We start from the raw sequence: 12,142 nt of genomic DNA, 5'->3' as shown, positions 1-12,142 counted from the left end.
CCACAACCACACTGGACCCTCCCCTCCCGGCAGGGCAGAGGGGGACAAGTCTTGCCAGCTTCATCCTTCTCCCCATCCTGCTCCCTCCCATTTCCTCACACCAGGTAGGTCTGTCTTCAGAATTCTGGGGTTTGAAGGGATCAGGACCTTGCCTCTTTGGAGCCCAGGGATCCCAGTGTTTGAGAATTAGAGCATCTTAGAGCTAGAAGAGACTGGTCATCCAGCCCGTTAGGTTTCCAACTTGTTTTGCAATGGAATCCTTCCTTTAAAAAAAAAAATTCCTAAGAAGCTTCTGGACTTGAATCAAGGATACGGGGTCTCTGAGCCTCCCTCCTCTACTTATCCTTTCGCCATCTCCCACTAGGGATGCCTATAAAAACTCCAGTGTGGAAATCACTGAGTCATCCAACACCCCCATGGGACCTGAGTCTCCTCTCTGACATCCCCCCAATTGTAGAGCCCCTCTATTGATGGCATGTTCACCACCACCCAAGGCTTCCCTTTCTACTCTGGGTCAGGGCACTGCCTGTTAAGATGCAAATGTCCCTGGACTGAGGTAACACATTATTCTGCCAGGGCTTCACATCTAAAGTATGAAGCAGCCAATCTAATCTCAGTCCTCTCAGCTGTTCAACTGAGCCCAGAGCCCAAGGAAAGAGGAGATGGCTGAAGGGAATCTGGATCATTCTGGAGCAGGCAGCAGGTCTGGGGTGAGGAGGGGAGGAGGCAGGCAGCCGTAGAGAACACTGGGTAACTAAGTCACCAAAGCTGCTAGGCACCCGTGCACAGGGAGTGCATCACGGATAAATCTGGATAGTGGCAAATCTACTACCCATCCTCATGAACTGCATCCTCACCCACACACAAGACCAGGGAAGTGAGACCCACTCCAACCAGCACAGTGTCACCAGAGCCAGGAAGCCAGCCTGGCACCAAGATGCACTGGTCAGGAGTGTGACCCAGGCTGTGAGGACTTCCAGGGCCCTGGCATCATACCCCCACCCCCTCCTCTCCAGGACAGGCATGTGCCACACCGGCAGACAAGCAGGGCAACTAGTGGCCTTTGATTTTTATTTTTATTTTTATATGAGCAGTAAAGGATAGAGTCACCCCATCCTTGCTCCTCTTGCATTGAATGTGCCTCGGGTCTTAGGACCCTAGAGCCCCCTCCTCTTGCTCCCAGTGCAGGAGGGGCAGGCAGGAAAGCACTGAGAGTGGAGGGGGTGGGGGACATCGGGGGGTTCCCAGCTCTCTGAGCCAGGCTCAGCACCCCCTCAGCAGCTCCCTGAGGCCCTCCCCCTATAAGACTTGAATAGACAGCAGGACAGAGACATATGGCAGAGAAAGACATAGATGGGCTGAGAGACAGACTACACACACACATAGCTGGCCCCTTCCTTTGGCATGGTTCACCCTAACCCTGGGGATAGGGTCTGAGGGTGGTGGTGTGGGGCCTGAGCTCTGGGCTGGCCTTTGAGACAGAGGAGACCAACTTGAATCCTTGGTACCCCAAGCTCTCAGGCCAAAGAAGTCCCCAACCTTGCTACCTGGACAGACACCCCTTCCCACCCACCACTTAGAGACTGAGATTGTTCAAGTAACAAGGATAGATGAGCGAAAGGAAGACTCCGCCTTCATCCAGTCTTCCCAACGAGAGGCCCGAGAAAGGGGCTTCAAGCGCTGGGCCTGGGTCATTTCAGCACAGACTTCTCCCCTCTTCCCTCAACTCTGCGCAGATCAGAAAGAATGGGAATGGGTGAGTCAGACTCTTCCACCTAGTAGAAGTGGGGGGAGGTCAAGAAGCTGAGCACCATTGCCCTCCAGAGGGGCTTTGACAGTCCCGATGGGGTAGAGGTGGGGAGACGTCTGCTTCTGGCTCCAGCAAGGAGCATCAGGCTGGCTCCTTTTAGCTCTCAGCATTGCCTGGACCACTAAGCTCTGCTAGGGAGATCCTTTTCCTGTTTACCCCCTCAAACCTGCACATTTCCCAAGTGGCACCTGCTGCCCCAGGCTGGTCCTGCAGCCATCCTGATCCAGCTCTTGCAGGTTCCCAGGTTCTGGACCCCAGCCGCAGGAGGAGAGAGGGGTGACCAGACCCTGGCCCCCTCAGTTGGCCTTGCTCAGTCTGTAGTCTTCCACTGGCTCCCGGCTCTCGACAGCTGACAGGGCGATGAGCATCTGGGCAGCGTAGTAGGTGGACATGATGAGCGCCCGCGAGTAGGGCACAGGGAAGCAAAACTTGTTGATGCCGATGGTCATGTCTGAGACCATAAAGAGCACTGCACCACTGCCTGCCGCCAGCTCAGTCCAGCGCCAGGCTGCCCCAACCAGCTGCAGCCCCGCCACAGCACGCCAGCCCATGAAGGTGATAATGGCCACATAGACCCCCACCAGGTAGGTGAAGGCACCTGAGAGGCCCGGGTAGAGGAGGGCGTAGTACAGGCCTGCCAGCACTGCCATCACCAGACCTGTCCGAAGAGCCAGTGGCCGCATGCCAAAGGCCGAGGCGTAGAGCATGTGGGTCACAGCAAACATCAGCACACCTGGGAGTGAGAGGAGATGAGGGGATGCTGAGGGCAGGCTCAGGCGAGTAACCAGTAACAGGGGATGGGGGTGGGGAGAAATCCACAAAGATAAAGACATGCCCCCCTCTCCCCTGAGGAATTCCAGAACCGATCACCAGATAACCTGCAAGGTCATCCTCCAATAGGGGCCCCACAGTCCTTGGCCTCAGAACCCTGCAGTTTCCCCACATTCTTGTTCAAGAGCTCCCTCTGCCAAATTCTTGGCTCCTGGGACCCTCTAGGCCCCAGCCCCAAGATTCCTCCCAGGTAGCTACTGTGGCGACTGACCGTGCACAAAGTAGCCCTGGTCCTGCCAGATGAGGAAGGCATCACCTACAGCGGAGAAGACGAGCCCCACAAAGATGCGGGTGGCACTGGGATGGGCCAGCAGGAATCCTAGGCCATGGGCCAGAAGGAAGAGCCAGAGGCAGAAGATGGGCAGGCACTTGATGAGGGCGCTGACCCACGACGGGCTGGATGAGGGCAGCCAGAGCACAAAATACACGCAGGTGGCCTTGAAGAAGGGCACCAGCTTGGGTCCCTCACTCTTCACCTGGAGGACATAGGACAAGGGCAGTACTCAGAGCTTTGGAGCTCAGAAGCCCATAGAGGGGCTCAGAGCCAGCCCCCTCAGCCCAGACATCCACCCCAAAGACAGGCCCACCTCCCAAGTAGGGAGGGTCAACACAGAGAAACCCACTTTGCCCTGCCCCAACCAGCCAGCGGAGTGTGAACAAGCCCGTCACCACCCTGAGGCTTAATTGATTAGGAAGGAAAAGGGCTCCACTGTTCCTGCTGCCCAAGTGCATTCTTGGCCCTGGGGCAGGACCAGAATGATCACTCACTGGGCATAAGACAGACTTTGGGATAATGTCCTCTTCTGCAGCCCAATGCTTCCCCCTTCCTGCCCCCACCCCCGCCCTCCCCAAAGCCCCTTTAGCCCCTCTCTGCCAGCATCAGCCCCCAGCTGCCTGGAATGGAGTGGAGTCAGCAGGAAACCAGAGAGACGCCACAGCTGGCCAACTCGTGACCCTCAGCAGTGGGGCCAGGGCGTGGGCTTAGGGCCCTGGCAACACCAGGTGAGTGCTAGGAAGGCATGAGGGTGGGCTCTCTCTTTGGCCAGTCTGCTCCTCAGCCTCCACTCCAGCTGCCCCAGCCAAAAGGTACCATCATGGGCAAGGAGAGCAGATGGGGATGCAGGCTGGAGAAATGGACCCATGAGTTGGGAGCAAGAAAACTGTCCCTGAAACACCAATCATTTCAGGGATTGGGGGGGTTGGAGGAGGGTGTCAATAAGTCTCAATTCCTACAGAACAAGAGCAACTCAAGGCACATCAGAAAGAGAGGCAGGAAGGGGGAGGGGTTCCCTTCCCAGCTTTTGATCTGAAGCCAGCAGACAGGCTGGGAGGAGACGAGGAACAGAAGGGGAAGTTAGAGCAGCTGACTTGGTCTCAGCTGGATTAGGGGGAAGGGCAGCTAAAGAAAGGTTGTGTCCAAGGCCACTGCAGGCACTCCCCAAACTGAGGGAGGGAGATGCTGCAGATATTCTGAATCTGTGAGCCCCTGAAGCTGCTTTCTTGGGGCTTCTGGTACAGGGTCTCTGGGGGCAATCCGGAGCAGCTGAGGTTCCATGGATACCCACACTTTACCCAAAGTGACTGTGCCTCTGGCTGGCTGAGCTGTCCAGCAGAGGGCTCTGAGGACACACTCAGACTCCCGGGGCACTAGTTACCTGGGGACTGATCAGACTGTGATAAAGGGGGTAGGGAAGAGGCAGATGGGTGGGTCCAGGGTCCAAGCCTGCGCTTGCTCTGCCCAGGTGAGAGCAGAGAGAAGAGACGACTAAGTCCCTTCCTATGGTGATTTCCACATCCAGGCTGGTCAGGGCAGGGGCATGGGCAGAGGAGGAGACTGGAGGAGACACACAGCGCGCAGTCCCCAGATCTCCACAGCATCCACCTGTCAGCCCTTGGAAGCATCAACGTCTGCTCCATACCCCTCCCCCCATCTCCCCCATATTTCCCAGGAGAAACAGGCAGTAGTAGCTGGGGTGGACTCTGACCGTCACAGAGAACCCAGCACCAGAAGAAGGCGGGTGGGGAAAAGAGACAAAGGTTCGAGTTAGAAAGTCTGAATACAAGGACGTGTCAGTAGAGAACGATCCCCCTTCCTCCTGCGCGTTCTCAACGCTGCTTAGACTCATGGGCGTCCCCTCTCCCCGCCCCCGGACTTGTTTATAAGATGAAGGAGAGGAGGAAACAAATTTGGGACAGGATTCCCAGGCGGTCTCGGGCACCCTCCTGCCCTCCCCCACGCCTCCCCGTGGTCTGCCCACGCAGAACCCGGCGGCCCGCTGCTGTCCCCTTCCTCCTCCCGGCAGCGACCCCGCCGAGCCGCGCAAGACACCCAGAGATCCACAAAGTCACGCTTCCGAGTCACGTGCCCACTGTTTTCCTCCCGCCCGCCCGCGGGCGAGGGGCGCGCGGAGGAAGGGCGCGGCGGGCCCGGGGAGCTGGGGCCGTGACAGCGCCGCCCCGCCGCCGCGGCTCCCCGCCCGGCCGCGGCTCCCGGCGGCTTGGCCTGCCGCAGCCCAGTTCCCGGCCGGTGGGCTCCGGCCGCGCGGGACACCGGCTCGCTCGCTCGCTCGCTCACTCACCACAGTGACAGGGGACACCATGGCGGCGGCGGCGGCGGCGGCGGGCACCCGCTCCGAGCTGCAGCGGCCAGGACGCGCTCGGGCCGTGGGAGCTGGCGACGACGTTAACAAAGCCCGGGGCGACGGACAATACCTCCCGCGCGCCCGGCGCCGGGTCTTTGCTCTGCGATCCCCGCGACGTCACCGCAGACACGGCCACTGAGCAGGCTGGACTCGAGGGGGGGCGGGGCCTGGCTTCGACACCGCCCAGGCCCCCCGGCTTCTGCGGAGAGAGAAGGGGCTTCTCCTCCCGGACGGGGGGGTGGGTCCCCCCGGGACCCCGCCCCTCCGGGAAGCCGGGCGAGGCATCCAGGAACGTGACCGTGATCCCAGTCCCTGGGTGAGGACCGCGCTTGGCTGAGAGACAAACACATTCCTGTCCTGGACACACGGCTATACACATTTTCTCATAACTGAGAGATCAAAGGCAAATACAGAGTCCCTTCAGCCTTTAAACATGCAGCCCTCACGGACACGGTTGCAATTAGACCCACAGCCTTCACTGTGTACAAACACACATCCAAGTGGACACACAATTGTCAGTGTATGCACAACCTTCGCCGTGAAGAGAGACACATAAATAGGTACACAGCAGCCCATAGACCCATAATCCTAACATACAGAATCACAATTATCCTCAGGCACCAAACAAGTACATAGACACAAAACTGCCAAGCACAGGTCAACACACATCCTTCAACAGAAAATCAGAGACCCACCGCAGCCTATAGACCCACAACAAACACAGATAGTTTCCCTTAGGCACACACCTCTGGCAGCTCATAGACAATTGTACCACGCACAAGAACACACTAGGAATGACGGACAGACAGACCTGAGCAATACTCAGGGACCCAAAGAAGTGTGCCAAACTAACTTGGCAAAAAATACTGCTTAAGCAGATTGCATGTCAGTATTACACAGACTAAGAGGTACACAGGCACATTTGGAACCGATCAGGTTCAGAATCGTGGGAATTACGTGGGTGGATGGTAGGCAGTCAAATGGACCAGGATCTAATGCAGTTTTGCCATTTCTGCCTCTGGCCTTGATTTCCTCATATATAAAATGAGTGGATGATCTCCAATGTTCCTCCCAAGCCCAACATGTTGTGTAGTGGAAGGAGAAGGGCTGCTGGTTTCAGGAAATACAAGTCTAGGAGGCTTGCTGGGTATGGAGACTTCAGATACATCCTAAAGGATGGACCGGTGGTCTGTGATCTGCAGTAGGAGGGAAGTAGCTGTGTTAGGCTTTGAGAATTGGGGTTGGGCAGGTAACCAGCCCTAATTAGCTGTAATTAGCAGCCACCTAGGAGTTTTAAATATCCTAGGATGGTGACACTGAGGTCCGAGTGCTGGACGCCTCCTTGTGCTGGCCGGGGCAAAGCCCACAGGTTGAGGTGTCCTGTGAGCCCCTTCTACAATGGGCCTCTTTCTTTTTCTTTTGGGCACTGCTCAGCTTTTCCTAAAGCCTGTATGGTCAACCTGACACCCACTCAGAGCAGGGAGCAGCCTTCTTCTGGTGACAGAATTGACAACCAGAGATTAAGAGCCAGGGACAAGAGGAGAGTCAAGGCAGGGACTGGGGGTCCCCCACAGCCTTCCTCCATCCCCTCCAGGCCCCTCCTACATAAAGCCCCAGTGGCCAATGAACTCTGACTGCTCTGTTTTCTTTCCGGTCAGGAGCTGTGGGCAGACACACCTTACCAGAAAGGAGACTAGAACTGCTGCCCCCAGGGCTTTGCTGTACACACACACACACACTCCCCCCACACACACATACACACACACATACACACCCCCACACACATACATACACACACATACACACACACACACACACACACACACCCCACACACACACACACACCCCACACACACACATACACACACACCCCCACACCCCCCCACACACACACCCCCACACACACATACACATACACACATACATACACCCCCCACACACACACACATACACACCCCACACACACACACTCTCACACACACACACCCACACACATCCCAACACACACACACATACACACACACACATACACTCCCCCACACATACACATACACACACACACACACACTCCTTCCTGCAAAGTGTGCTGTCTGGAAGGAACACTGGATTGAAAGTTAGAAATACTGTGCTTAGTACTAGTGCCTCCTTCTCTGTGACCTCCTTGCTCTATAACCAGGCACATCGCTCCACCTTTGGAGACTCAGTTTCTTCATCGGTAAAACAGAGGAATTGGGCTAGATGTCAGTTTTCCAGCCAAACGCTTTACCGTCACCTAAGGGATAGTTCTCAAGCAGAGTGGCCAAGGCAGGGCGTTTTTCATTTCTCTGGACGCTAGTTTCCCTATCTATAAGAATGAGAGGGTAGGCTATAAAACTGGCTCTCAACAAACGAGGCCTGTTAAAGTTACTTGGGAAGTTGTTTAAAAACATAGTTACCCGTGTCCCACCCCAAACCAACTAACTAAGTGGCACAGACTTTAATAAACTTGGATGCACAAATACCTAAATATATAAAACATAAGACCTAGAACTGTCATCTACAGGGCTCGAATCAATGTTTGGTTCCCCAATGGGCAATCATCATATACATAGGCGGCCCCCCTACAAAGCAGAGGCATCTCCTCTCCATGCTGGTTAGTCTCTGTTTGCCTTCCCACCACCCAGAACCATTCTTGGCCCTTCTCCACCCTGCCCCTGCCCCTGGAGGCTTACCTCTATGAGCTGTGTCATCATGGCTCACTTGCTCTCTGGCTTCTGACTGAGTTCAGCTAATGAGAGTCAGAGGAAGACCTGGGAGTCAGAGGAGAGCATGGCTGAGGATCTCCCCCACCAGGCTGCTGGGCCAGGCTGAGGTTCTGACAGCGGCTCATGGCTCAGGCCTAGAGTGGCAAATAGCTTCCCACTGTTGCTTGTCTTCAGGTGACTCTACAGACTTGACTGGTCTCCTTAACCCTGCCCACATCTCTGCCAAGAGTCCTTACCTTCTCCTTAGTCATCTTCTTGAGGGTGCCAGCACCTTGACTGATACAATCACCAACAAAGCAGAGGTACTGCCCCCTTCACAAGAAGAAGGAGCTTACCTAATTTCATTCCTGTGGGTAAGATTTATTGTCTGTTTCAAAAATAAAATATTTTACTGTTTAGTGTTTTTGTTAGATCGCATATTGCAGGGGGCAGAAAGTAGGATAAAGCTGCCTGAAATTAGGCATTCCTTCCTCTCTGTATCCAAAATGACCTGTTAGCGTGGCCCCTTTCACCCAGCTTTGTTATTTTCTCTTTACTTGCCTGTCTCCTCTATAAGAACGTGACCCCACTCATCCATTCATTCATTCAACCAGCAGATGTTTATTGTGCACCAAGTATGTGCTAGCCACTACATTAGGTGCCGGGGTTTAAAAACTTCAGTAAGTTATAGGCTCTGTCCTCATGGAGTGCACAGGTCAGTTCAGACAGCCAAGGAAACAATTGCTATGTAATGTGGCAATTAAAATAATTTGAGGTAAGAAGATACGTCTCAGGTGACATCAGAACAGCATCAGAATCATTCATTGTGCCTGGACGAGTTGAGGAAGCTAGGGCTAACTGTACAAGGATGAGCTGGTCTTCACTGAGTAGACGCCAGTGAAAATGATGTGCCAGGCAGAGGGAATTGCGTGTGTACATAGAAGCACAAGAAACACAGCGAACTCAGGGAAATGCCTGGGGTGAGCTGGGGCATGAAAAAGGTGAACTGGAGAAGTAAACATAAGCCAGATCAGAAAGGATCTGAATGTTCTGCCAAGGAGTTTGGACTTGACGTAGTAGATGAGAGTAAGCCAATTGTCTTCTGTTCCTTAGCTTCTCTGATTGTTCCCCGTTCTCACTCACCAGGTACATGGACGATGCATAGAAATGGTGACCAACCATCATTCTGGGCTTGCCCGGCTTCCTCCTGTGGAGCAGCTTCTCACCTGTTAGCCTCTTCCATCTCTGACTCCCCTGATTTTGCCACAGGATACTTTCTCCTTGCTTGGTTTTCCCCACTTGGCGTTGTAATCAAACACTAAACTGTTTACCTTATTTCTGACCCACTGCTGGATCTCAGCTAATTTCTTTTTTTTTTTCCCCCTGCTTTTGCTCCCCAAATCCCCACCAGTACATAGCTGCATCTTTTTTTTAGTTGTGGGTCCTTCTAGTTGTGGCATGTGGGACACCGCCTCAACGTGGCCTGACGAGCAGTGTCATGTCTGTGCCCAGGATCTGAACCAGCCAAGCCCTACGCCACCAAAGTGGAGCGTGCAAACTTAACCACTCAGCCACGGGGCCGGCCCCCTCACCTAATTTCTCTATGTCTGTTCCAGACTTGCAGGACACTTCGAACCAACTCTCAGAGCCACCCACCCCATCCCACAGCTGCATCACCTGTAGATCTGGGGAGGAAAATCAGGCACCCTTTAAGTCATATTAAGCAGGCACCCCTTAAGAAATATTAAGGAGGGTGTGACAAGTTCAGATATTCGAGGGTGTGACAAGTTCAGATATTCTGAGCAGAGTGGGAGAACAAGTTGATGAGTCCTTAAGTGAGCTGAATGTGTGTCAGCCAAGTGGAGGCGTTTGGGAGGAGGTGGATACAAATGTGGAGCTCAGGACCGCGGTGAAGACAGGGATATAGATTTGGAAGTCATAGCCATACTGAAGGCTATGTGGATGCGATTAACCAAGGAGGGGTCTTGAGGGAGTAGAGAAGAGGGACCAGAACAAGCCCTGTAGGGGCATGACATTCAAGGGCAAAAAAAACAAGAAGGAGAACCAGGAAGGAGACAAACCCACGGGTAAACAGGCGTCCTGAGAACCTATCTGACACATCCAGAACGCTCACGGCGAAGGAGACACACCCAGAGAAGTATATGCTCACACATGTGATCTATGCTGTGTGCGATTTGGTTCCCTCCTCTAGATCAGGTGGCAGATAGTGGTTCTACTTCTGCATGTTGACACAAATAACCCTAATCAACATATAAATCAGAATTGGGGTGAGTGTATCATGAACCAGAGTGAGGATTATAACCCAGGAAGGACTTAGAAGGCATTCCGGAGAAACACGGGTTTCAGTACAGTCTTATATCTTTTTAGAACAAAGAACATACATTAAACACACCCAGGATACACTTTCATCAAAATTTCCAAGAGATGTTCAGTTGCAAATTAGCAGGTCAACATGACCTTGATGTCGAGAATGAGATGAATCTGGGAGTTGCCCATGTGGTGTAGGAGGGGAAGCAGGCATTCTTATCTTAAGAGAGTACATTCTTTACTTTAAGAGGTAAGTAGATGTACAATGTACATTTGATAGGCCGTAAGTTAGGCTTTTTAGTTCGAGCCAAATTAGCTTTGAACTTGAATAGTTACCCCATATACCTCAATATGTGAAAATTTCTTGTCACACAGGTGGTAGGTCAGAAGCTTTGAAGGGGGTTTGCCCAGTGGCGCAGCAGTTAAGTTCGTATGTTCCACTTCTGCGGCCCAGGGTTCGCCGGTTCGGATCCCGGGTGTGGACCTACGCACCGCTTGTCAAGCCATGTTGTAGCAGGCACCCCCACATATAAAGTAGAGGAAGATGGGCATGGATGTTAGCTCGGGGCCAGTCTTCCTCAGCAAAAAACAGGAGGATTGATGGCAGAGGTCAGCTCAGAGCTAATCTTCCTCAAAAAGAAAAAAAATGAAGAAGCTTTGAAGACAGAGGACAACAACCCATCTCCATTCCTGACTTTACTTCACCAGCTCCTGGTCTGTGTGAGGTTCTACTCCCCCAACCCCAGCCCAGGGCGTTCCTACAGGTCTCTCCTGCCCTCTCTGCTTACAGGAGTCAACCTAGGAGTATCAAATCCCAGTATCACCCATCCCCTGAAGACATCCATTCCAGAATGCCTCTGTCATGCTGGAGCCCACCTGGGCCAGGCAGGTGAGCCCTGGAGTGCCCAGTGCAGCCACGGATGCAGGGTCAGCTCCTGGAGGCCTTCAGGAAAAGGACAAAGATTTTAGCAGAACTCATCTTTCCAGACCCTCAGTTAGGGCCAAATTTTAATGCTGTCTTGAGATAATATGTGGGTCAGTGTCCCTAAGGACATTCTGAGCTCTTTGGCTGGTTTCTGGGCCTGGGGCCAGACACATGTGGATTTTTATTCCTCTTTCCTTTCCTTTGTCTGTTGGTGAGGGCATCATCAGGCCTTGAGACATAAGTGGATTTCTCTAAATGAAAAGTCAGCCTTGGTGGTCTGGTGGTTAACGTTTAGTGCTCTTACCACCACGGCCTAGGTTAATTTCCTGGTCAGGGAATCACACCACCCACCTGTCAGTTGTCATACTGTGGTGGCTGCATGTCGCTGTGATGTTGAAAGCTATGCCTTTGGTATTTCAAATACCAGCAGGGTCCCTGTGGTGGACAGGTTTCAACAGAGCTTCCAGACTAGACATACCAGGGAGAAGGACCTGGCTACCCACTTCCAAAAAACTGGCCATGAAAACCCCATGAATAGCAGCAGAGCATTGTCTGATATAGTGCTGGAAGGTGAGAGGATGGCACAAAAAAGACTGGGCAGGGTTCTGCTCTGCAGGACACATGCTTCATTAGGAGTCAGAGTCTGCTCCAAGGGACTAACAACAAAGCTGCCAAAGCAAGGATCTCCTAATGAGATTCAATTAGAAGGGAAGCCCCAGAAGGGAGCCCTGATTTCAGTGGAGTTTGTAGGATTAGATGACCTCTGACACCCAAGTTTCTAGAGTTCCAGGCTCTGTGAAGTCCAAGTGTTTTAGCAAGTACTTGTGTTGGGGTCATCCAAGTTCAGTTGTCTCACCAGCCCGTCTCCCTCCCTCTCCCCTCT

The 12,142-nt window shown here is 53.3% G+C and overlaps 1 protein-coding gene across 11 annotated transcripts in view; it reads right to left on the bottom strand.

Moving 5' to 3' along the window:
• Positions 1–9,459, bottom strand: part of TMEM86A (transmembrane protein 86A) — a 28,006-nt gene extending 18,547 nt beyond the window's left edge. For 2 of the 11 annotated variants that reach the window (XR_011541239.1, XR_011541240.1), the window contains exons 1-4: positions 7,995–8,248; positions 5,354–6,479; positions 2,853–3,117; positions 1,999–2,543 (exon numbers count right to left, since the gene is read on the bottom strand). Coding sequence is in view for 5 of the 11 variants with exons in the window: in XM_070624461.1 (XP_070480562.1) it covers positions 2,107–2,543; positions 2,853–3,117; positions 5,354–5,662 (1,011 nt within the window). In the remaining 6 variants the exon portion in view is untranslated. The other 9 variants (XR_011541244.1, XR_011541243.1, XR_011541241.1 and 6 more) reach the window with 7 other exon arrangements.
• Positions 9,460–12,142: the final 2,683 nt, after the last annotated feature.

The sequence above is a fragment of the Equus przewalskii genome, chromosome 6 (assembly GCF_037783145.1).
Source record: "Equus przewalskii isolate Varuska chromosome 6, EquPr2, whole genome shotgun sequence".
NCBI classification, from domain to species: domain Eukaryota; kingdom Metazoa; phylum Chordata; class Mammalia; order Perissodactyla; family Equidae; genus Equus; species Equus przewalskii.
Note: the sequence above shows the minus strand (reverse complement) of the source record. Positions and strands in the feature narration are given on the sequence as shown.